The following is a 26244-nucleotide window of genomic DNA, read 5'->3' on the forward strand; positions in this document are numbered from 1 at the left end:
TCCAAAACTGACTCTTTGGGCTGAAACTTCTGCTTCTTCTCAGCCCAGAAACAGCTTGCCTAGGGCTCCCAGCAAAAATCAGTGCCCACTGGGTACATCAACACTAGGTAAACAGGAGAAGAGTTTCCAGGTGCGTTTCTGTGTACCATACTCTGTCTCCAAAGGGATCTCAGACTTGTCTCTGGCTTACACATTTAGACACATTACTGAGCACATCCCAGCACACTGCTACTCTAGATCTAGGTGTATACCTAGGTGTATACCTACATGTACAGTGCTCTTGAGTATAGCAGAATATTCATGAAATAGTTTTGCTTTCTTGACCCTGCTCTCTGAAGAGCTTGGATCTCTTGCTGCTCTACACTTTCCTCCCTCCCCGGGCAGCTGTTAAAGATTTGTGGATCTCGCTTTCTGCAGCTGGTGGAATTCTGTCTCAGACAATCTTGGGAAGATGGAGTTGAAAGTGGAAGCTTGATATGCTGAACGCTCAGAACCAGGAGTCGAAGGTTCTAAACCAGGGATGGGCAAAATATGGTCCGCAGGCCAGATACAGCCAGCCAACTGACTGGATCCACCCGCGGCTGCTCCCATGGCAATACGTGGGGTTGAGCCCCACCCACTTCTGTTGAGGCAGCCTGTGCTGCTCTTCCACATGGGCCAGTCCGGCCCCAGCCAGCGTGTGCAGCTTTGCTCCCCTCGTCTCCAGTGAGAGCTGCCCTGCTGAAGCTTTCCCCGCTGCTCGCCTGCCCAGAGCCATGCAGCAGAGACAAGAGCAGGAGGAGAAGCCACTGCTGGAGCACCCAGCTGTAGACATCAGGAACAGCCCTGCTGGAAGCTGCACCCTGGCCTTGGAGCCTGGACCATGGGGCTGTTTGCTCCCCTCATCTCCAGCGATGACTCCTGCCCCTGGCCCTACTGTGCTGCTCCAAGCAGGAGGGGCGCCTCAAAGTGCAGGACTCCATCTCCCAGCTGCCTTCCACCTGCTCTGCCTGCCCAACATGATGAGCAGCCACCTGCGGGTGGAAGGCAGCCAGAGTCCTGTGCGCCAGGCAGGAGCTGCCCAGCTGAAGTTTTCACCCAGCTGTGTTCTGCCCCTACTGTGCTGCTCTGGGGAGGCAGGTGGGGGGAAGCTTCAGCTGGGCAACTTCCACTGGAGGGAGGGGAGTAGAACAGCACCTGACCAGCTGCAACTGCACTGGGAATAGCCCCACCAGAAGCTGTGTACTAGCCAGGGCTGGGGCCAGCAGGAGCATGGCATGGGCTGCTCCAGGAGCACACATGGGCTCAGCCTCGTGGAGTGTTGTGGACCGCACTGAAAGGGCTAGCTCTGGCTGCATGTGCCTTCCCCCCCCCCAGTTTTCTGGACCTAGTGCCCAGGCAATCTCCCCCACTACATGTGCACACACCCCTCCAACCCTCCCCAGGGCAGGTCATGCAATGAGTGGATCGTGGCTCAGTGCAGGCCCTGGTCCCAAGCTGTCACTGTCCTGGCCTTGTCTGCTAGTCTCACTCTTGAACACTGCTTCACACCTGCCCAAAGCCCTGTAGGGAATTTTGGTGAGTTGTGTTGGTGGTAGGAAGAGGGGTGCTGACCTGGCCTGCAACAGCTCATCAAAGCTCCCTATGTGGTCCTTGGGCCCAAATAATTTCCCGCCCTGTTCTAAACCCGGCTGTGCTCTTTCTGTGAGAGCTCTGAGCTGTGGCACCACTGCAGCATTTGACAGACCAGGGCTCTGAAGTCAGCAATGTTCCTCCACTGTCCTGGTCTGCAGCTGTGAAGTGCTGCACCTGCTTTCAAAAGCCCTTGAGGGCAGAGTTAAGGTTACTGCTAGAATCAATGCCTGGATTTCTACAGAACTGAAGCAGCCACACCATTATTTTTTGCTCATTTTCATGTGGATTCTCACTTCCTGCTTTTGCTTGGAGCTCCAGCTGTCTTGCTGTATATGATGGCTGCTTCTGGTTCTGTCTCTTCTTTTTAGGGAGCAAAAGTACTGTGTTTTTAGTGATGTCTACAATAAGATTCCTGTCCATTTGCAGAATGATGGGGCAGACAGTCCTATCTGGAAGCTCTGCTACTAGACCACAGTCAGCTCTGTATCTGTACAGACAGGAAAATGAATGGTTATTAACCACATTTTCCAGGTGAGGAACTGAGGTACAGCGACTAAACAAGTTACCAATACAGTGTCAGTGGAACAGACAGACCCTGATCTTCTGTCCCCCAAGCTATGCTGGAAAAAAAAAATCACCTTTGCCCTTTTCCTTGTAGGATATAGCTGATGTCTGGTCTATGCAACAAAGCTCTGCTGGCAGAACTCAAGTTTTAGCTGCAGACATTTACCACTTATCTATATACACACGGGTTTTCTAAGACATCAAAACCATTGTTTCTGCCAGAGATACAAGTCACCTCATGAAAAAATACAATGTTGCAAGAAAGAACAACATAGGCTTCTTTGCTGTCCAAAGTGGAAGCCCCCATGTCTACCATCACCTTTCGTGTAGAGACTGATATGAATGACCTGTTCTCACTTTCTTGCCAGAGTAGAGAATGGCAGTGAAGTGTGAGAGCCCATCCTTTATGGCAGTGTTTCTCAATCCATGGGTTGTGACCCAAAAGTGGGTTGCAAGGATATTTCAAAGGGTTGCGAGCAAGTGCCAGAAAAACGTGCGACTGCGGGTTTCCCTTTGCAGGATGGCAGCTTTCCAGCCTGCAAACGGCTGCTTGGGGCATAGCCAGCTTGCAGCCAGGCAGCATTGTGGGAGCAGCCCCAGTGGCCGGATGAAGGTAAGTGTATGGGAGCGGGGCTTGGGGACTTTCAGGGTGGGTGGGGACGGGTGTGTGAGGCCGAGCAGGTGCCCGCCAGCACTGCAGGAAGGAGGCTGGGGGGCCGGCCAGGTGCAGAAGCTACTGCAGGGTGGGGCATTGTAGGTCGGGCACCAGCAGGGCCAGGAGGTGCAAGTCAGGACAAGCCATCGATCTTTGCAAACGGGTCCCGGTACAAAAAAGGTTGAGAACCACTGCTCTATGGTATACTGTGCTACTCAAGGTTTTCTTTTTGTTGGAGTCAATGAAAACATTTAGCTTCAAAATTCCAAACAGCCCCAGCAAGAGGGAGACATGGTGTTATGGGGAAACAATGCTGAACCCAGTTCAACTTGATAGACAAAGCTGTTACATCAGCTGCAGGGTGACACATCCTAAAATCTATTGGGGAAAACCGCATAGCTAGGGAGGAGAAGATGGGAAGGTGAATGAGCGGACTGTTAGAGAAAGTGTTTCTAGCATGGCCCTCCAAAACAGGTGGCGCTGGTCACCAGCAAGGGCCAGGCCAGAACGCTAGACTGAATGGACAAGCTCAAACAAAGGGATTCTGATGTTTATCAAGGCCCATGCCTACACATGTGGAAAAAAACCCCAAACCAGCACTTTACTTTCAGCTCAGTGCGTCCCTGCACCAAGCGCAGCCCCTGCCCAGAAGAGGCACTGCGTTAGTTTGATCCAGCTCACCCAATGTCAGGCACTTCAGCAGGGCGTTTTGGCACTTTTATCTAATAGCTGATTGAATCAGCTATTAAAAGCACCAAAAAGCCCTGCTGAAGCGCTTGATCTATATAGACACTGGGGAGATGGGTCAGAGTAATGCGCTTTCTTTTCTGGTAGAGTGCTGCTTTTGTTTTGTTGTTTTAAGTCTGTCAGTGCCCATTAAAGGGTAACTTTTTGGAAAACAGGAGTCTCTTGTGCCAGCTCAGGTAATTAGGATTGCTGATCTGACCCAGGAGAGACCAGATACTATCTAGTATATCTACAATGGAAGCTTTATGGATTAAGTGCCTTCCCAGAGGCTTCTGAGATCAATCTACCTGGCACATTAGTCATGGTAGATTAAAAGCCAGTTATTTAAAAAATCTATTTAAATAATATTTTTATTTAAATAAAACTATTTAAAATTATAATAAAGACAGGTTAAAGCTTACATTTATTATAATTCAAACAGATGCTTTACATTGTTTAATTCATCAGCTGAAGTCTTAAAGAAAATCAAACCTCTGAATGGCTGGAAATCACTAGTTCAGCACTGCCTAGTTTATTGAAATGCTAAGCTAAACCATTGTTTTGCCTCTGTAGCTGTATACATAGGCTATGTTTTCTTAACTACAGTTTATTGGTCAATTAATTTGAACAAGCTCAAAACTAAGATACCAATTAGGAGTTGAAAAACCAGCAATGCTTCTTTCCTTCTTTTATGAATCAAGACTTAGTAAAGGAGGATGAAATCTATTAGTTCTAAGATATTGGAGAAAGTGGTAACCAAAAAAAATCACTTTAGTTTCCATACTATGGATAAGTGTTTCATAAATTAGCTTTAAATGTAAGAGTGATCTATGCATCCACCACCTTTTAAGGTCAAAGTAATTAAAAAAAATGTTTTTGTGCATTTTTAGTTGAATTCCAATTTCCATCCAAATAGCTTGATATACGTTATGACTACAAAATTAACAATCATTTAATGAAAAGTACAGCAATCTCCATTTCCCAGCATAAAATGTAAACAATTGAGAATGCAAATAAATGTACGTTCAGCTTTTTAACGGCTTAAAGGCATCTGTTACAGGTAACTAATAGTTCTGGTTACCAAGGAGAACTACTAAATGTAATCTAAAGGCTATATTTATCCGTATGTTTTTAATAAGTGCCGAGTAATGGAAATCAAAATGAAAAGTCTTCCTTTAAAATTATACAGATACAAAACAAGATTCAAATAGATGATCTAAATAAAGATCTCCTGTTTGCTAAGTCCTTACTCCTGTTTCCAGAGACATAATGACATGGCTGGAGTGCCTGGGGCAGCAGCCATGCACAGGGGCAGCATTGACTCTTCATTGCTGCTGCCAGCGCAGTTGTGCAGCTGCAGTGGTAGCTGGTTACCCTGCCCTACGCTACTGCTTGTCCCGACCATGGATTTGAATAAATGGCAGTCTTTCCCCTTTGGTTTTCCCTTCTGCAGGAAGTGGATATTCGGTTCAAATGCAGTGTGAATTTTAACTTATGCAAAATGTTTTGAGATCTTTCAATGGGGAAAAAGGCACAAAACAGAAACCCTCCTTGTCAGGAACTATGATCTAACAGATAGGACGCTGGGCTGGTTGCTCTGTCCCCAGTTCAGATTCTGGGCAGTTCACTTCACCCATCTGCACTGCTCATTCCGCTACTTAGACCAGGGGTTGGCAACCTGTGGCCCCAAGGTTCTGAATCCAGCCTACCAGGCAATCATTTTACTTTATCCAGCCTGCGAAGCCTGGCTAATCAGTTGCAGTTCAGTGGTTGCAGCTGGTTCTGAAGCTTGCCTTGAACTAAATTGTATTGTTGTGGCCTGCTGCTTCCAAAATGTTGCTAGCCCCTGATTTAGACAGCCAACTCTTCAGAGCAGGGTTTTTTGCTGTGTGAATGTACCACCTTATCCTATAGAGGTGAGACTAGCCTCAGGGAGCTACAGCCATATAAGTAAATGCCCAAAAATGCACCTCTTGAAATAAAAGCATTTAAACACCTCCTTGTACTTCTACAGTGGCAGAAGAAAAAGCCAGAAGTAAACAGACGTAGGTATAGATGGCATTTTGAAAACTTGAGCTTCTGTAAAAGCTCATAGACCCATATTCACAAATCTTAACTGGTAGGCAAGGTTTGCCTTGCCACTGGCTCTTTGAAGTTGCTACTACTAAGATGCTTGCATTTGGAAATGTCTTTATTTAGAAACGCTATTTTTAGGACCAGAAAGTGGACCATGACCCTTCTAAATGAGTCTGGATTCTCTACTTAAGTAAATCAAATGCTCACAGACAATTTGGTTTCTTTATTAGCTCTAGCTTTTGATCATAGCATTTCTCTCCTCCTGGGGTGACTTTTGACCTGTTTTCAGCATGGTTGTTCTGCCTGTTGCTTGGGGTAGGATCTCCTCCTCCTCCAACATTTTCCAAACATCTGAAAGCTGAATCCTCCTTAGGGAAATAAAATCAATTACGCTCCCCTTCAGCTGTGCCATATGTCTTGTGTAAATATATGAATTTATGCATTTCTAGCATGTGTGCTCCCACCCAGGGACACGCGTTTAGGAAAACATTGCTGAAGATGTTCAAAGCTTACAAGAAGGGAGAAAAGTGTCATGCGAACTGTGAATTAGTTAAAAATACTGATGTTTGAAATGTGTTTTAAGTACTTCTTGTTGAGTGGAGCTTCACAGTTTAGAGAGGTGGCTTCAGGCTCTCTGCAAACTCGGGTGAAATTGCTGCATCAGCTTTGCATGGGTCATGTTTTGAAAGCTTTATTTGAAACTAGATCAGGGGTCAGCAACCTTTTGCCAGCACAGGCCATACTTCGCAACTCAGTCACTGCCGTAGGCTGCAAGTCTCTGCCCCCTAGAGCAACCAGCTGCCTGTGTTTACCCTTGTGGCTGATCCCCATCCTCTCTACAGCAAGAAAAATTGCAGATGCATCAGGGCAGCAGGCTCCACAGCAAAGGAAAGTGCTGCAGAGGGCATGGGTAGCATGGCACAGCTCTGTGCCTGATCAGACCTTTGCAGGCTGGATTGGATCCCTTTGGGAGCTGGATCCAATCTGTGGGCTGTAGATTGCCAACCCCTTGTTTTAGATGAAAGCTGGAGAAGTGAGGTACACATGATCATGCACAAAGTGAAAAAAGGTCCCTACCCTTTGCACAATGCCTTCATGTTCAGTCTTTCCATGGCCCTCTTGGACTCATTAGAGAGGTACTCTGTGAATTGCACCTTCTAGCTTCCATGTATTGTTCTTTGAAAGAAGAATGTAGTAAGGATTGGTTCCTAGCCTTTGTGCTTTTGTCAAGAACTGTGTGCTTAACTTTTCTTTTCCTTTATAAACATTAGAAACATCAAGTGTGGTCTTCCGTGTTTTTGTTGATGGTCTCAGACGTTGTGCATAGTTTTTTTTGTGGTCTTTTATTGAAAGTGTGGTGGTATCAAATCTTTACCAAAATTCCCCCCCCCCCCCAATTATTTAGAAGGCCTATGAGTTACGTTGAGCTGTAAACAGTTTGAATACAACTTCCAATTTTAATTTGGTTATTTAGAGATCACTGCCTTTATCCCTGTGATGGGCTCCAACATTTTTGCTGGGGATTTTTTTGGGTGCAGTGAGACTTGTATTTTTAGGGCAAGAAAACAGCAGGAATGGGAAAGGTGAAAGCTAGAATTCTGTTACAAAAACTCCCATATTATTTCCTTACAGGTCACCTGTGAAAGTGATTTCTGAACATTTCAGCTTGTTGCCCATTCTGGCAGCTTGTTTGCTACACAGTGTTGTCCTTTCAGCAGTAGGTTATCTTACAATAGCACCTAGCACCAAAGGGTTGCAAGCCCTGTTGGGGCCCTCCAGGGGCAAATGAAATATGAGTAGTACAACCCTGACCTCCCATCTGCTTTTGCTGGCTAAAAGTCCTGCTCTGCTGTTTGCAGGCACAGGGCATGTGTTCGTCCCAAACCACTGGCCAGTTTCCAATTGTGTGATTGCTGTCAGACTCCCTCCATGCCTTCTGCACTATCCACTGGCTGGCAGCATCCTTGTCCTAAACTATGGTGTGGCATTGCTTTTAAACGTGTGCTCCGTTCCACCCAAGAGGTGGCTGCATTTCACAGGAGGGCACAGTGGGGTTCTGCATAGCATTGTGGTGTGTAACTGAACCGCCTAATGTAAAATGTCAGCTATAACTTGTCAGGAAAATTCTCCCTTCCTGACCTAGGCAAAGCGGCCGGGGGGGGAGGTGTTTCTCTCTGGCAGTTGGAGATGAAACAGCAGTTGGATCCTTCATCTCTGCTCTTTCTTGATGCATCCCTTAGCCTGAGTGTGGTCATCTTGGCCTCCACCTTGCTGAGCCAGGTGTGGTCTGTTGCCTGTTTCACGGGCCGTGTTGCTGAACATCTGGGTTGGGATAAGCCACCGAGAAGAGCCTGTCAGCTCCCTGCCAAGGTGGGATGGGACCCTCAGGGGCTCCACTGCATGCTTGGGGAAAGTGGCCTGGTGGGCTAGCAAAGCAGGAGAGCTGTGTTGTGCTGCTGGCTGTGCCCTGTTCTCCTTGCTCATCTGTTTCCATTCCCACTGGTCCAGTTAAGGCTACAAGCTCTGCAGGCAGGGACTGCAGGTCTTCCTTTTTTTTTCATGAGGAATCTACACCATGTCTGGCACCCAGGGGCCCTGAGTTCAGTGCAAGCTTTTGCCACCAACCCTTGTGCCCATGTGTACTTCACTAGCCTCCAGCTGGGCCTTTCCATCAGCAGCTGGATTCTGAGGGTGGGAAGTCAAGGGGCAAGGGGCTGGGAAAGGCTGAGCACAGCAGGGCAATGAGAGGGAAGGGAACACTGTGTGGGGTTGGCAACTTTGGACTAGATGATCTCCTGAGGTCCCTTCCCATGGGCAAGTGGTGCCACCATCATCAAGGTGGGCATGGGCCCCATCAGTGACCAGTCAGTGACTGGCCAATCTTCCCAAATTGGGAGGGGCGGGGGAGGGTCCTCTGGCTGATCGGGAAGCAGCCGCAGCGCTCCCAGAAGTGGCCGCAGTGCTGCATCTGGTGCCCACTCCCTGGCCTCCGCTCGCAGGGGGGGCACTGGCGCTCCCACCTAAGCGTGGCCTGTCCGGGGGTGCACCCCTGCTCTCAGTAGGTGCACATGCACTGGCTACAAGTCACCACTGTCCCTTCCAGCTCTCATTTTTCCAGTGAGAGGGGACCGCTTCTGGCTGGGGGTGTGCACAGCCCCCTGGCAGCAGGGTGCTGCCACCTGGGTGCCCCCCTGGCATCCCAGCTGCCCTGACCTGGGAGCCTTGGGCACCTGCAGGGCGCAGGTATGGTGATGCTGTGTGAGGACCCCCTTTCCCTCTGCCTGCCCCCACCCGGGGCTGGCACCCCTGCCGCATGAGCGCCAGCGGCTCCACTTTGGCCCCTTTCTGTGCCGCAAGCTCCTCTCTGGTGGGCCGGGCAAGCAGCCCAGGGCCCGCAGGAGGGGTGGGGCAGCCAGGCCGCAGCTGTGCCAGATGTGGGAAAGGAGACCCGGGGGTGGCGGAGCCTCCTTCCCCCGCGCACAACAGGGCTGCTGCGCCTCGCCGGTGCGTGCGGGGGGGGCACGGCCGCCCCCCGCATTGTTGGGGGCAGGGCGAGGAGGAGGGTCCCGGGCAGCAGCATGTAGGGGGCAGGGAGGCAGGAAGGCGATCCCAGGCGGTGCCGGCCCCGGGCGGGAGGCGCCGGGCATGGGGGCCGGGCTGCTGCTGCGGGCTGCCTGCGTGCTGGCCGCGCTGCCGGCCGCCCAGGCCAGGCTCTATCCCGGGAGGAAGAAGCCGGGCAGCTTTGCCGTGGAGAGGTACCGAAAGGATCCCCTTCCCCCCATTCCGGGGGAGCCCGTGTAAACGCGCGGAGCGGAGTGACTCCGGTTGGGGCGCGGCGGTGCCTCTGCCAGGCTTGTGCTCAGCCCGTGCTGTGTGCACCCTGCCCTGGGGGCGTGGGTGGCGCTGGGTCCCTCGTGTCTCTCTGTCTGCCCACCTCGTGCTCCAGGGGCTCCGCTCTGACCCTGCGGCCATTTGGGGTGCTCCTGTCACACTCCACAGCTGCCCCCTGCCTGTGTGCTGGACGCCGCGTGCCATGCTGGGGCACGCGTGTCTGCAGCGCGCGCCGCCGGTCCAGCTGTGGGTCTGTCCGCTTGTCGCACTCGCTGCTGTGGCGTGTGTGCCCGTCTGGCTGCGCCACCTCCCGGTGCCAGCCCCTGAGGGAGCGGGCGAGAAGCCTGTAGGGCCCTCAGGTGGGCAGGATGTCGGCCCCCAGCACCGAGGTTGCTCCCTTGTTTTCCACAAGGCTGGTCTTAGTGGGACCTTGGGCGGAGCTGTTTCTTTTGCAAGTCACACGGCCCAGAAGTGTTCCCGCTCTCTCCCTGGTGGGAGCCGACTCCCGTGGCACCTTTGGTCCCACCTTGTGTCTGGCAGCCACAGTGGGCCGAGAGGCAGGGCTCAGCTGGCCCTTCCCAACTGCCTCAATGTCCTTCTCCCTACCTTTGACCTGCGGGTGGCTCTGGCTGCCGTGTGTCCCAGGCTGGGCGTGGGGAGGTCCTCCGAGAATCTCAGCATCTCTCCACCCCAGGCGCCGCATGGGACCACACGTCTGCTTCTCGGGCTTTGGAAGTGGATGCTGCCCTGGGTGGATGCCGTCCCCAGGCAGCGGGCAGTGTACCCTGCGTGAGTATGCACCGTGGTGCCTTGCCATCCACCATCACCCCCGTGTTCCCTGTGAAGCCCCAGCATCTGACACATTGCCTGTCTGTGGTGCAGAGGTCCCCGCAGGGGTCGATTGTCTCCCAGTGACCGAGCTGCCATAGGCAGAAGCACCCATCTGAGTTCCTCTCTCTCCCCCAATTCCTCCTTGTACATCTCCAGGCAGAGGCCCCTGTGAAGACCCCTCGTCCCCATCCCCCAGCTGGTCTTTTCTTAGTCAGGCTGTGTGAGAATTGCTTCTTTAGGTTGCGGTGGGAGGAAGGGAGGGAGGGGATCCCTATGGGCTCTCCTCGCATCCTAACCAGTCTGTCTCTTGGCACTGCCTTCCTTTTCCCTCAGCTCTCTGCTCCTTTGGCTGTGGCAATGGTCTCTGCATTGCTCCCAACGTCTGCTCCTGCCCAGATGGCAAGCAGGGCATCGCTTGCCTAGGTAACTGGACCTGCTCCTTCTTGCCTTCTGGCTGCACATAGCCATGTACCTGTCGCTGCAGGTGCTTGTAGGAGAAAGGCTCTTTTAAGTCAAGTGGTGGAAACGAGAGGTGGGGGGAGAGGGTGGGTGCATAGGGAGCCAGGACTCCTGGCTTCTCTTCCCTGCTCTGCTACGGACTTGCTACGATTGCTTAGAAGAGTCACTTCTGTCTCTTGCTGCCTGCTCCGCAGATTCTGCAGTCGTATAGGGTAGGTTACTCAGCTCCAGCCTTTCCCAGGTGCGGGTGCTATGGGGAGCAGGGCAGAAATGCTGGGTGCTGGTGGGAGCTTCTGGCTACTCCAGCCCCAGCCTCTTCCAGTAGTGGTTGCTCTAAGGCAATGTTTCTCAACCCGTGGGTCGTGACCCAAAAGTGGGTCACAAGAACATATGAAAGGGTTGCAAACAAAAATGGATCAACAAAGTTTAAAAATGGATTCTCCTTTACAGAAAAAAAGTGGGAAACAGTGGCTTTTCCCTTGCAGCCTAGAAGAGTTGCAGTCTGCAAGGGGCTGCTTGGGCCCCCACCCGTGTCCCACACACCCACCCCCTTCCCCACACACTGGACTGGGGGGCTGGGACCTGGGGGCAGCGGGTCAGGAGTGAGGGGCACTGGGTTGGGATTGGCCACTGATGTTTACAGATGGGTCCTGGTACAAAAAAGGTTGAGAACCACTGCTCTAAGGAACAGGTGTTGTGTGCACTCAGCTTTTCCAGTGTCAGCCCTTGTGAGCACCCTACACAGCACAGGGGTACATAATTTTCAGCAACCCTTGTGCCTGTGGAGGAGCCTGTGCCTCTTCCCAGAGCTGGGACAGCTGGGCACAGGCCTTGTCAAGGTCCTGCTGCTGAAAGATGTGTTTGGCCCCTTTGTTTGCATCCAGGGGAATGATCCCATTGAGAATTGCTCTTGGCAGTGAGGTGCCATCTCTCCTTGTCTATGGGTGCACTGGACACATGCATGGACTCCTGTGGTACCCTCATGGTGTGTGTGTGTTTCAGATCCACCCAGTGCCTGTGGTGAGTATGGCTGCGACCTCACCTGTAACCATGGTGGCTGCCAGGAGGTGGCTCGTGTCTGCCCTCTGGGTTTCTCCATGGTGGAGACAGCTAATGGTGTGCGCTGCACAGGTGAGAATTAGCCAGCTTGCCTACCAGTCTGACAGCAGGCTGATCCCTAATTGGAGCCCTCCCTGTGGGCTTGAGGCACCTTTCTGTCATGGAAAAGTGGGTCTCAAGGGCACCTGTGCGCTGGCTGCATGGGGTATGGTGCGGTGACTGAGCTTCAGGGCAGTGCTTTGGCTGGCTCTTTTTGCTTGTGAGGTGTAAAGGTTGGGGGTTCAGTTGTTGCAATGGGACACAAGAGCGCTTGGATCCTCTGCAGAGGCAACCACTGGCAAACTGCAGGATCATTTGCCTTCCCCATGCAGCTGAGCAGTGGGTTTATGCCAGCACCCCTTCTGGGGGTATCCAGGCAAGGTTGCCAAGTGTTCCTGAGTCAAGAGGGTGTACTGAGGGTTGGCTCTGCGTGTTTGTGGTGTGCCCCAGGTGTACAGCCCTGATCCTGCCCTCTCTCCTAGACATCAACGAGTGCCTGAGCGCCTCCTGTGAGGGGCTGTGTGTCAACACCGAGGGTGGCTTCGTCTGTGAGTGTGGCCCAGGCATGCAGCTCTCTTCTGACCGCCATAGCTGCCAGGGTGAGTCCCTAGGGGGCTTTCCAGGAGGGACTTTGTGGGATTTTGGAACCAGCCAGATTAGAGGTGAGCTCTGGAGTCTCCAGGCTTGGGGGTGGAGATGACTTATAGTAACCTCATTATCTTACCTTTCAGACACAGATGAGTGCCTGGCCACCCCATGCCAGCACCGGTGCAAGAACAGCATTGGCAGCTACCGCTGCTCTTGCCGCCCTGGCTACCACCTACATGGCAACAGTCATTCCTGTGTGGGTGAGTACCCTGCCCTCTCCCTAGCGATCCAGTCTGGCCCAGCCCTCCCCACTCCACCCAGGACCTTCCCTGTCCTGTTCCCTACCTCGTTGTGTGTCCCCTGAGACCCATTCTCCAGTCAGACTTGGATGCCAGAGTGCTTGTGCCCTTGAGGGAGGGGCATGAGTCCCTTTAATCCTTTGTTGCCACCAAACAGGAAACCGAGACACAGAGAATTGAAGGGCTTTCCCCAGAGTCAGGCCCAAGGAGCATCAAGTCTCGGGGAACAGTGGCTGAGGTGAAGATCAGGCCCTCTGAGCTTTTGGGCAGCTGTGTCTACTGCATGCATGCAGGGAATGACTCAGTGGGTCTGGCTTGTCCTTGGTGTAGAGACCATGGTGGCTGCCACCATGCCCTTTTTCACTTCCTGTAGCAAACCAACCCCTTGCTGACCACCCACTGGCCTGGGGCCTGGGCTTGTGTGGTGCTGGGTACTGTACAAACACTGAACAGAAAAGGCAGTGCCTGGCCCAAGGAGTGCACTCTCTGCATGCCTCTGGATTCTCCTCTGATCCCAGATTGCTCTGAAATGGCCTTGTCTGTGCCAGACACTGGACAAGATTACACCAGGTCCAGTGACCCCTACTGTTGGTCCCTGGAGTTCCCCCCGCTTGACATATCTTTCAGCTACCCAGTACCAGATTAGTGCTCAGGGCCCAGCTCTGGGGTCTTCTGCCTCACCTCCGCCCTGGCAGAAAAGACAGGCCTGTGTTTGGCAGGCTGGCGAGGCCCCTTGTGCCCAGACCTTGGGTGAAGTGTGCAGTCCCTGGGCTCCTACCCAGCTCCCCAGGTACCTCTCCCTCCCTGCTTCATGCTGCTTCCAGGCCTTTTCTGATGCTTGGGTCTTTCCCCTTGACCACCAGATGTGAACGAGTGCCGCTGGCCCAGTGAGAAGCGTGCCTGCCAGCACTCCTGCCACAACACTCCAGGCAGCTTCCTGTGCACCTGCCGCCCAGGCTACCGGCTCAGTGGGGACAGGGTGTCATGCGAAGGTAAGGGGCAAACCCTCCTCCCTGGGGTGCATGGTCCCACTGGGGAGGTCCTTGGGCACTGAGGGGGCTCTTAGCAAGTGTTGCCTTCTGCCGTCTGCTGCTGAAGGCAGGGAGGGGTCTTTTCCACTCCATAGCTCAGTGGAGTGGAGGGCTTAGTAATCAGGTGCGAGGGCAGACTTGGTCTCCTGCCTCTGTTCATAACTGATGATGACTCTGAGTGGCAGGGGCCTTGGGGGCGGTCTGGTTTTGTGTTCTGGGTGTACCCTCCAGGAAGAGCTGATGGCCCTGGATACTGGGCTCACACCACACCAGTTAGTGGGGTCCCTGCATCCCACCCCAGCTCTTCCCAAAGAGATCTACCTTGTGTTTCCTTCTAGGCTTACCAAAAACCATTCTGGCCCCGTCTCCCATCCTCCAGTCTCTGCAGCACCCTCCAACACTCCTGCTGCTCCCCCCTGACTCTGGGAGGCACTTATTGGCTCCTAAAGGCTCCCTGCCTTCCCGAGCCCCTGCCCTTGCTCCTGCTCCTGTACCCAGCACCCAGACCCCTTCCCCACTGCCGCCAGCAACCTCCTCCCTGATGTGGAATTTCCTGTCGCCATCACTGCTCCAGGAGGGTCCATTGCCCTCAAGTCATCCTGCTGCTGCTCCACCACCCTCCCCTGATGCTCCACCTTCCCCCTGCTGGCATCAGGGGGCACTGTGGGAGCATGATAGCCGCTGGATGGAGCCCAGCTGCCTGAGCTGTACTTGCAAGGTATGTGCCTTTCTGGTGCGACCCATCTCCCTCAGCTGTGGTTTTGCCATCCCCCTGCCTTTTTAATCGGGCTTTTTTGTTGCAGGGGGGCCATGTGTTGTGTGAAGTAGTGACCTGCAGGATCTCCTGTTCCCACCCAGTGCCCCCAAAGAATGGGGAGTGCTGCCCCAGCTGCACAGGTAAGGTTCACCTTCCCTTGGGGACTTGATTTACCTGGGAAAACCCAAGTAGCCCTAGGTGGGCCTAGGTGGTTCATCACCTGCTGGCTTCTGCCCAAGAAAGGTAAGACTTTTGCATTCCCTAGAGGACTAGACTGAGTAGTAGCATAGGCTAGCCTCTCTTCCCCTACCCTCTGCCTTGTAGACACTCTAAGGAGGGAGGCTACAGCATGCCTCCCACTGCCATTGCTTTCTTGTCTCTTTCAGGCTGTCTGTACAATGGGGTCACCCGGGCTGAAGGGGATGTATTTTCTCTCTCCAGTGGGAACTGCACCGTGTGTGTGTGCCTGGTGAGTGTTGCCCCATCTGGGGGGACTCTGGATGCTTGCTCCCCTTGAGCTTGGGGGGCTACATGTGTTGGAAGGGTATTGGTGGTGTGATCCGATATCATCACAGCACTGCATGAGGGACAGCCTTGGATTCCTCCATTGAGATGGCTCCACCACTACCTTCTCCTCCAATGGGAAGACAGGTCATGATCCCAGTGTAGGAGTCTCCAAAGGACAACTGGGCAGGGCAGGTAGTAGCTAGGGATCTTTTGAGGAGGTTTTGATTTGGAGGCATGGTGTAGGATCTGACCTGGAATAATGGAGTTTTGTTGGGGGAACATGAAGCAAATGACTTAAGATGATGCCTCAAGAGGGCAGTGGCAGGCCATTGAGCAGAGCTGCTGGAACTAGTGCCCAGGGGCTGCTTCTGAGTCTACAGCTGCAATTTTCCCCTGTTCCTAGAAAGAAAGACCCTTTGATGATGGTCAGATCCTATCCTCAAAGTAACAGCTAGTGCTGGGACCTCACTGTCCCAGCAAATCCTGAAATCCCCCACCTCTGCTGGTGTGAGGTTTGTTTGATGTTATTGGGGCAGGGCAGGTCTGTGGTGATGGGGATTTCCCTTTGGGCTTGTTACCTGCCCTGGAAATTACAGTCATCAGTGCTTGGAAGGACTTAGAGCTGTGGGAAGGTAAGTGTGAGCAGGGACAGGTTGGAGGTGGCAGGTTTGACAACACGGTATCTTCCCTCACCCAGTGGGCAGGAGGTGATGAAGTGGCCCTCCTTTTTAGGCAGCAAGGTTGATAAAAATCAGTGAGTTACACAAAAACATATTAAAATTGATTAAGAAAAATATGTTTTTAAAACATTTTAAATGAAATGTATTTTTCTTCATAAAAATAAGCATTTAAAATTTAAAATTTTGAAAGTGCCAGCCTATGTTAAGGCCTAATTTACTAAAATCTTGTAAAAAATATTTAAAATGTATTTGCTGCCAAAGTCTTTTAAAGACTGTCAAGTCACTCTAGTGATGAAAGTCGATAGCCAAGCCCCTGGAACTAGAGTTTGCTGAAGTATTAAACCAGTTGTTGGCAGCAGTGGCCTTTTGTGCAGGTGCAGAGAGAATATTTTTAATGCTTCAGTTTATTTAACTAGTTTGGTTCAACAACTAAATCATTCAAAGATAAACTGATTTGGAACTGAAAAAGTGGAAAACTTTTGTTTTCCTTATGTCCTGTGAGTGAAAGCTGTGTGTGAAAGGATGAGATCTGTTAGTTCTAACACCTGCAAGACATGGTGATCCTGTCATGCAGACATTTAATTAATGAAGTATGTATTATGCTCCTTGTAATTTATTTTAAATGCAAAATGTTTTGATAAATTCACTTTCTTTTTCTCGTGTGTCCAGGACATTTAAGATGGTTTTATAAAACTAATAGAAAATAGATTTTAAAAGGTGGTGTTCTGCAGTTTTGATTGAATCCTAATTTCGATCTCCATATATCTTGAGACAAAAAATGAGTAAAATTTAATGCATCACCTAGTAACAAAGAATTGCATCATTCTCCGTTTATTATCATAATAAAAGTAATGTAAGAATTAAGATTCAGATATGTTACATGAAGCGATTCCATAGCTGAAATTGGGCAAGCTCAAGCTCTAGTCTAGCCCATGGGCCAAGATCTGGCCCATGAGGCCATGTCAGCTGGCCTATGGATCTCCTCACAGGCCCAAATATTGGCAGTGGGGGAGCAGTGGTTGCTTTAATTGCAGCTCCCCTGTTGCCAAATTTCTGGATGGGTGGGAAGCCCCATGGTCCAGATGACATGGCCGATGGACTAGATGGTACCAGTGTGCAGTGGAGCTGGGTCAAGCTAGTGAGCAACCAGAACTGGTGCATGAGATCAGGGTGTGTGTGGTGGTGTGCACGACCAAGCCAGCACTCTGGATCGCATCCATAGATCACACCACTCATCTCATCTGTGGGGCCAGAAGGCTGAGCATCACTGGCTTAAATAATACAGATGTAGATAGCATAACTTTGACACAAGCAAAAAGATGACTGAATTTAACATAAAGGTTGTGTTTATTTACAACTTAAGATGGCTGAAACAACATGCTGAAACCACATATGCTAAATAAATAAATTTACATTGCAGCATGTTTGAATGTTTGTTGGCCATGGAGAACTACTCTTTTTCTAGGTAAAAGTGCCCCATTTACAGGCCATCAAGGCAGGGCTCCACTGTTTCTTTAACCTCCTCCGCACAAGAAGAAGGTGATATGGTCGGCACCACACTCTGGCCACCTTTGAACCCAGGGAGGTCGTGGTACCAATTGGTTAGGAGGCTAGGTGGACCTAAGTGCCACACTAGAAGTGGGAACAATAAATGGAAACCTATCGCCCTCACTTGAGATTAAACCAACGTCCTTCCAGTCAGTATACAATTGCCCTACCAACTTTTGCAGCTCTCTCTGTCTTTACAAAATGAAATAAAATTAACAAATGCAAAACCAAATAAAAACAGGTGATTTAAATCAAGATTATTTAAATGAATGTAATATTTAAATTCCTTTATTCAATCCACTACTTAAATAATTTAAATCAAGATCATTTAAATCAATCAATCAATAGAACATTTAAGTTGATCAGTTAAATTACACTTGCTGATTTAAATTGTGATTAAAAGGGGAAGATTGAATTGTTTTGATTTACATTAATTTACCTAGTTTGGCTGGTGGCAATGTGGCTCTAAAGGAGTGCCCACAAGAGGTGAGAGCTGCACAGCCCTGAAGATGTCCGATGCTGTCATTGCCTCATCCCTGCCTATTCCATTCCCTTTGGTTTCTCTCTCTTCCAGGCTGGCAATGTTTCCTGTATCTCTCTTGAGTGCCCTCCAGGCTCCTGCCACAGCCCTGCCCAGTCTGATTGCTGCTCCTGTCAGCCAGGTTAGTCTCTTAGCCACCTCAGCAACTTCAGGGGCTCCAGGGTATACCGCTGGGTTGCCTAGAACGTGGAGGAGAAGGAATGTTGAAGCCTGGTGTATGCTTCATTGATAGCTGCATGAAAGATGCATGATCAGTCATGAGGCAGCATTGCTGAATGGTCAAAGCATGGGACTCCAGGTTCTTTTCCCAGTGGGGGCCCTTGGGGAAGGTACTGATACTCTCTGCCTCAGTTTCCCTTTTGGGAGATGGCTCCAGCCAGCACTGATTCTGGGTGCCTCACCTGCAGCTGTGGGGCTGACAGTCTCTCTCCTCCCCTGCAGCTAAGTGCAAGTTCCAAGGTCGCAAGTATGCACATGGGGAGGAATTCAGCTTGGATGGGGATGACTGCACCACCTGTGTTTGTCGGGTAGGCCTCATGCAGGGGCTTAGTATGGGGGAACTGTAGCAGCCTGGGGATTGCACTCACTCTGTGGGAGAGAGGGCAGATCCAGACCAGATTCTGGTGCCAAGGAAAGGCACAGCCTAGGAGAGCTCCTGGGGGTGCCTCAAAGCACTGGACAACTAAGGGCCCTGACTCCTGAAGCAGTCTATTTTGTGAGACTGACTGGGGGTGGGGGAGGAGGAGAAGTCTCTTTTCTGAGGAGGGACTAGGACAGGGGTCTGGAAGCTCTGCCAAGACTGGCTCAGCTGGAGTCCTCTGTGTAAAACCTCTGGCAGGGCCTGGTTTTAGAGACCCATTCAGTGGGAGGAAGGACGAAGAGGTGGAGCTGGAAGCAGCCCTTAGGGTTGCCCGGCCCTTCTCCACCGATGGCTCCAAGCCAGCATAATGTCATTGCATGGTGTGACACATGCTACTCTCTCTCCAGAGTGGGGAGGTGGAGTGCTCCTTCACCCCTTGCCCCGTGCTACAGTGTCCTCGCCAGGACTGGCTGCTAGTACCAGGGCAGTGCTGCTTTTCATGCCAAGAGCCTGTGCCCGTGTCAGGTGAGAGGGAAGGTGTGTGACAAACGGTGATGGGAAGGCTTAGGCCATGTGTGCATGCGAGGGGCACAGGATGAGGGGATACATGTGTATGCTTAGGAGGGATGAGAAGCAAAGAGGTATAAGTTGGGGTGTAGGGTGTGTATGAGAGATGGGTGTGAAGCTGGGAGGTGTAGGAATATGTGCATCTGAGATGGCAGAATGGTATGTATGAGAGAGAGAGGTGTGGGGCAAGGAAGGATATGGGCATGTGACACACAGGCAGGGTTGGGGAAATGTATGCATGTGTGATAGGCTAGACTGGGGAGGTGCAAGTGGTGGGGGAGTGTCACTGGTGGGGAGCAAACAAGTCTACCTCACACACTGTGAGCTACAGTGTGTAGCTTTCCTTCAGCTCTTCAGCCCTGTCCTGGACACTCTGTCCTGGAGTGCCTTGGCCTTCCCGCCAGCTCTAACCTTATCTCTGAAGCTGCCTCTTTTCCTTCATCTGTGGCTAGGTTGCTTCATGGATGACAATGGGGTTGAGTTTCCCATCGGACAGATCTGGTCTCCGGGTGATCCCTGTGAGTTATGCATCTGCCAGGTGAATGAGAACCTGCTCTACTTCACTTCCTTTACTTGTCTGTCTGGCACCCCTTGCACACAGCTCCCCCTGCCTGCCCCTCCTGAGCTAGCCATCACATGCAGTCTCCCCTAGCCAGGGCTGGTGCCAAGCACTGGGACGTGGGTAGAATGTGGCAGAGCAGCCTCAGCCTGGTAGGGCAGAGGTGTGTATAACAGAGCACACACCAACTGCAGATGCTTCCTCAGCCTGACAAAGGGTATTTATACCTGAAAGCATGCGAAGAAGAATTTTTCCAACTATTTGTGTTGGTCTAATAAAAGATATCAGATTTACCCAAAGAACCTTGTCTGCCTATGTCCTTAGACCAACACAGCTACAACCTATGCCTCTGAAACATTGGTGGAGGGGCATTCTTGAAATATCAGTTTTCAAAGTAACAATGCCACAATGAATTTGTAATATCATCTGGAATTCTTACCTTATCCAGAGGTTCCCCAGACTGTCACTGGGGCTGCTGCAGGCTGTGGCTCCTTACTCTAATACCCTTAATCTGATGCAGCATCCTCCATGTAGAAAGATGCCCACAGCTCTGTATGGGCATGTAGAAGTGAGGTTTGCTTGCCTGTCACTGAAATGCAGCCACCTCTGGGGTAGAATATGGCTGCTATTTAACAGCATACTCCTTTGTGAAGGGGCTGGCTGTGTGGAATGGCTGGCATAGGGGTTGGCCATAGGTTTCTCTCAAGTGTTTCTCATTGCAGGCAGATGGCTCGGTGAGCTGCAAGCGGACAGAGTGTTTGGAGACGTGTCCTCATCCTATTCAGATTCCAGGACAGTGCTGCCCAGACTGCTCAGCAGGTGACGGGACTTGGGGTCAGGAAGCTATCTGCTCTAGCGAGCTGCCTAGCATAAGCCACCAAGAACACCCTCCAGAAGGGAGAAGTCCACATCAGATCCTGAGAGGAGGAAATGAAAATAGTCACCCTACAGCAGAGCCCCAGGTTGAACAACCAGTGAAAGGGGATGCCCCCCTCCATTGCCTAGCTGGCTCTTGGCCTCTTTGCTTAGGCAGATGTCAGCTAGGCCACTTGCGGCATGTCTGCACCATCTCCATCAGTGCCAGGGAGACCCACCCACCCTGTACCTGTCAAATGCTGAGAACAGGTAATGGAGTCATACACCTGAAGCCTCAGGCAGACTTCTTGACATGTACCCAGCCCTGCTTTCACAGTGACTGTTACATTTGGCATGTACAAAGCAGGATGGAATAAGTGGGGCATGTTTTTTCAGCAGTCTTGCCTTGCACAGTCAGAGTCATTATAGACAGGCCCTTTGTGGTTCTTGAGAAAATGAGAACCAGCCCCTCCAGCAGCTCTAAGACATCAACAGCTTCAGTCACCATCAACACAGGTCTGAATTTGAACTGATGACCAAACTCTGAATAGGTATTCATCCCATTACCTACCCCCCTGTCCTGGTGGAGGAAGCTCAGTATATGTCCCCTGCAGGCTTGTTCCCTGCTTTTGGTCTCTCCACCCATCCGGGTGTGCCATGGCCTCCCTGGAAGAGGCTTGACTTTCTGGTGGGAGGTGATGTGAACATGCCTTTCCTTCTTTCTTCTCCCTGAAGGCTGCACCTATATGGGAAGGGTCTTCTACAACAACGAGACATTCCCTTCTGTCCTAGATCCCTGCCTTAGCTGCATCTGTCTGGTAAGAGTTTTGCTTTCCACACTGACTCACCTGTAGACAAAGCTGCTTTTAGGGCTGTGTTCAACCTGAGTCTGAACCGTCCATACCCCAGCAGTCCAAAGGTAGTCCCAGATCTGTACAAAATCGAGCAGTTTATGGCTGTAAGAGTTAGGCAGGCAACCACTGAAGTCCCCAACCCTATGAGAAAGGTCCAATGGGATGAGGTCCAGCAAACTGAGGAATGTTTTAATTAAAATTTATTGAAAAATGGGGGAGGATGGAGATCCGAAGAAAGCTTCAGTAAAAATGGGACAGGGGGAGAGGTTAATCAAGGGTAGAGGTGAAGGTTTCTTTTAAATTTACTGTGACAATTTTCAACTTCTTCAGTAGAAATTTGAAAACCAAAATATTTTGATTTGGAAATGCCAGTTTTGTGATTTATGTGAGGTGTAGTTTGGGTGCCTTGTGCTCCCATTTCCCTCTATAGGCAGGATTTACTGGTCAGACTACACTTCCCCTGACACACCATGGCCTTCCCTGTTGAGGGTGGGGGGCAGTTGCATCTTGGGAGCCCCTGGTCATGGTGTATTGTGGGGAACATAGTGCAGCTGGGGAGGCCAGTACACAGAAAGGAATGGGGGCATGAGACAACTGAACTGCATCCTATGAGCCACCACAAGATCAGGTTTCTAATAAAAATATTTGAGTTTTAGGTCATTCAAGGTCTTTTTGGATGAAGAATTTTGGAAAGATTCATTTTCTGTCAAACCAGTTTTAATGATGTGGCCCATTTCATCCCTGGTCAGTCCCAGCTGCACAGTCACCTGCCCACCTGGGTCTGCCATTAAAACAGAGGTCCTCTGTCTTCCTGCCTTTCTCTCTCATGTCCTGCAGCTTGGCTCTGTGGCTTGCTCTCCTGTAGACTGTACCGTCTTTTGTACATACCCGTTCCACCCTGAAGGGGAATGCTGTCCTGTCTGTAATGGTAAGTACCACAGCCTCAGAGATCTCCTGTCTCTGAACTACAGTGGATGCTCAGCATCTATGGTCTCCTCATGTGAGGAAGTGGTTTGGGTCCAATCAGTATGGAGACATTTCTAGAGAGCTCATGGGCTTCCCCAGTGCCTGAGTGTGGTGCTAGGACAAGGGTGCTCAACTGCTGGCTCACAGCACCATGTCCTTCAGCCTCGGGGGCTCCCAATGGGTCTGGAAATTTGGTGGTGAGACAACAGTGATACTGTTCCCCCGCTGCCAAATCTCTGGACCTATGGGGAGCCCTAGGGCTTGCATGCTGGATCCAGCCAGGTGGCGGCAATGCCTTGTCCCCTTGACCCAATTCCGGCACACAGGGCAGGGAGGGGGTGATGCCATATCACAGGACATAAACCAGCCTGCAGAAGAGACCCGACATCATTCACTGGTCTGCAGGGCCAAAAGGTTAAGCACCACTGTGCTAGGGGGTGCCAATGATATAGGCAGGGATGCATTTGGGACTGCTGAGTCCAATTTCCCATTATGGCACAGAGCACTGTGCTTTTGGACGTGCTGCTATCTGGCTGAGACATTGATTGAAGGATCTGGCCATGTTGGGGTCCTTCATACTTCCTTGGCCCTTTTTGTAAGGTTAAGGATTCTATTTCTTTTCCCTATGCCCTGCCCTGGCAGTGTGAATTAGGTAACATATTCTTCTTCACTGCCTGTCCTAAACTCTCCTGCACAATATTGCTGTGGGCTGTTGGATGTCTGGTACATCCTCTCCTTAAAAGTGGCAGTATTTCAGCTTCAAATACCAAGCAGGATCAGGGCCACCTTGTGATAGGCTGTGTAGAAACTCACTGTAAACTCTACAGGGCAGGGGCTGTCCCTTTCTTTTGAATGAGAAGAGGAGAAGGGACTTGCCCTAGGTCACACAGCAGATTGGTGGCACAAATTGCCTGTTGTCTCTACCCACCAGACCATGCTGCCCTATGTTTGCGACCATCAATCCAGTGTATTATTCTTACTCTGGTATTAAAGCTCAGTTCATCTCAACCCTGTAGATTGTAACTATGAAGGCAGGAAGGTGGTGAATGGACAGACGTTTGTACCAGAGGCAGAGCCCTGTATTCACTGCACCTGCCAGGTGAGTCGAACCTGGGAAGGGAGAGGGGATTGCTCTGTGGGAATTGGGAGGTGAGTGGGAAGGTGCATGAATCAGTCAAGAACCTCATGGACTGAGTTGCCTTGAGGTGCTATCCCAAGAGATCTCTAGGAAGGCTGCAGTGAAAGGTGCTAGGCAATACCCAGCTCTGGTGAGAGCAGTCATCTGGCCCTTACAGTGCTGACAGGTATTTGGCATGTGCCGCTGGCCTGGTCAAGGGAGCAGGGAAAGCAAGAGTTTTGAGGGAAGAGCCCCAGCTTCTCCCCCACGGTATAGGTCAGTATCATTTTTCAAGGCCAAGAGGAGAGGAAGATAGCAAGAAGGATGCGAAACAGTGTGTGAGGAGCAGGGGGAATCTCATGGGATGATGTGTCTCTCCTCTTCCTTTGCCTCCCTTTTCAGTTTGGGGAGGTGAGCTGTGAGAAGAGACCTTGCCCCATTTCCTGCACAGAGTCCTCCACAACCCCCACTGACTGCTGCCTGGGCTGCCAAGGTAACAGCACTCATAACACCAAGAACTTGGTCAGTTCTATAACCCAACTAACACCATGTGGCTTAGCTCTGTAGCCCCTCCTCCCTCACTTGAAGTGATGACCCTTAATGGGTCATTGTCAAGGGTTGAGAAACTCTAGAGGGGAAACTGTGAGCCCCTGGTCCCTCAGCTCAGGGGCAGCAGGTGATCCATAAACCTCTACATGTGACATGACTGCTAAAGCGGGGCAGAGAACATGGGAATCAGGCAGGGCCTCTTGGGTCCTATCTGGCCTGAGCTTTCATCAGGATATGGTGGGTGACTGAGATGACTTGACACCCCCTCATGATAGACCTCACAATATCTCTACAAGTACCATAACTTAGTGCTGTTGCCCAGTGTGGTTGAATCCATACCAACAAAGGCAGCCTTGTACCATGTCCCTACACAGCTGCAGACCTGGAATGTGTTGTGATGCATGAGAACAATGACTGGCTTTGCTGTTCTGGTGACAGAGCAGGGAACCAGGTTGTGTGTTTGTGCTCACAAGAGTCTCTGGTCTCAGATCCTTATTGTCTTCCCTTCCCCGGATGGATAAGACTCCCACAGAACATAGACCCAAGGGAGGGGGATAGATTTGTAATGGAGCTAGTGTTAATGCTGGTCCTGTCTCCATTCACTGCAGTCAGCCAGGTTCTTCTGCAGAGCAGTCGTGGCCCTGGACAACTGGATGACATGGAGTCCAGGCTATCCCAAGCACACAGTCCCCGAGAGGACTCTGTGGCCCTGCCGAGTGGCAGCAACTGCAGCCTCTGTCCTAGTGTCCATCTTCCAGCTTCTCCCAGCCGCCTTGCCCAGCTCCTTGCAGGAAGCAACATGCCCACTCAGCATGCTGGGCCCACAAATGTGGCTGGACCTCATCCTGCTGGGACAGGGGCCCTTGGGCCACTTCTGAAGAGGTTAGGAGGCACAGCATCCCCTCTGACTGGGCCAAGCTCTCCAGAATCCCATAGGTCTGCTCCTGACCTTTTCATTCTGAAAGAAACTTCTGGGTCTGTCACTGCAAATCCAACCCCTTCCCAACCCCCTGCACCCCCCAGCCCAGATCCCACAAGTGACCATCTGCCCTCTGAAGGTAGCCGTAGCTCAGGGCCTGTTCTTCAGAAACCTTCCCTGCTCCCATCAGGAGGAGTAGAGGAGCCTGTGGATAGGGAGGCTGGAGTGCCTCCAAGCGGGGAGAGTAAACCTGGCCCTCTGACTCCATAGTGCTCCTCACTAAGGGGCTAGGGAGTGCCAGGCCCAGTTGGAGCTGTTTGAGGAAGAGGAGGCAACTTGCAAAAGGTTACAGGCCTTATCTAGCAGATAGGGGCACAGAGGGGCCATGTCATTCTGTGCCAGGGTCAAGGGAAGGGCAATGTTGCCTCCAGAGCTGTGAGTGGGCTCTGTCCTTTACTCTGCTGGTGCCCCCAGGCTGTTTCCTCCCTATATCCTCTGGGAGTGGAGGTGTCTCAAAAGAGGCAGTGCCATACTACCGGGAGGAGACAATACGTTCCTGCTGTGGTGGCTTGAGTAGTCCTAAGTGACCATGGGGCGTTGTGACACTCTATGAGTGCACATTCCCCACCTGAGATTCCAGTTCAGTCACCCCCTCAGTCCTTCTGGCTTGTCGGCCTTCTCTGAGCAGGTGGTGATGGGGAAATGTCAAGAGCCACCCAAGTCTGGCTCCCCTCCACTTTGAGACATACCCCGGTGGCCCTAGGGGATCTCCGTGCAGGGCTCGTGGACTGATAACTTTCCCAACCCAAGAAAGCCTCTACTTTGGGGTGCTCCCTGCCTTGGTCACCCCCCAGGGTCCCTGAATCCAGCCCCCATATCTCCAGCCTCAGACAGGCCCAGGTTTCTGCATTTGGCCTCTGGCATTCCTACCATTTCTCACAAACACGGGGTCAAGAGTACAAGCTGCCCAAAAGATTTGAACACTCACTTCCTAGTAAGCATCTAGATTCCCTGGGCAGCTCTGAAATCTCCCTCTGACTTTTCTGATTCTTTGGAGCTGGCAGGGGGTCTCTTAGCCTCCTAGATGGGGGTTGGACAAGCTGGATTTCCCAAGTGGCTTACAGTGGACGGGTGTCTGATCTGCCTTTAGGGACAGGCTGCCCCTCCTCTAACTTGATTATTAATAAAGTTTTCATAATTATTTAACCCAAGCATTCCTTCCTGCTGCCTATGGTGGGCTCTGCCTGGGTGGACTCAGTGAATCTGGGGCTGACACCTCTGACATTATACAGCTGGTGCTTGCCTTTGAATGCTCTCCTCTCCTGGCACTGGTTTCTCCATCCAATCTGGACTTGGCTTCCCCAGCTGGTCTTTGTACAGGGGGTGACCCCAGGCAGGGGGTGGAGCTGCAGGAATATAGAGCTGGATATCCATTTCTGGCATTTCACAGTCTCCCCATCTCTTTGTTGAGAT

At 51.4% G+C, this 26244-nt stretch overlaps 1 protein-coding gene across 1 annotated transcript; it reads left to right on the forward strand.

Annotated features, from left to right (window-relative positions):
* On the forward strand, window positions 1-26023 carry VWCE (von Willebrand factor C and EGF domains). Its single transcript, XM_025206954.1, has 19 exons — window positions 1-10255; window positions 10631-10720; window positions 11759-11887; window positions 12337-12453; window positions 12586-12702; window positions 13605-13733; window positions 14111-14490; window positions 14576-14669; window positions 14916-14998; window positions 17839-17926; window positions 18247-18332; window positions 18793-18910; window positions 19405-19490; window positions 20234-20330; window positions 21102-21184; window positions 22058-22148; window positions 23203-23285; window positions 23706-23796; window positions 24461-26023. Exons 1-19 carry the CDS (start codon window positions 9835-9837, stop codon window positions 25039-25041), a joined length of 2964 nt encoding a protein of 987 aa, XP_025062739.1. The 5' UTR covers window positions 1-9834; the 3' UTR covers window positions 25042-26023.
* Window positions 26024-26244: the final 221 nt, after the last annotated feature.

Source organism: Alligator sinensis, unplaced genomic scaffold (genome assembly GCF_000455745.1).
Source record: "Alligator sinensis unplaced genomic scaffold, ASM45574v1 scaffold437_1, whole genome shotgun sequence".
NCBI lineage: Eukaryota > Metazoa > Chordata > Crocodylia > Alligatoridae > Alligator > Alligator sinensis.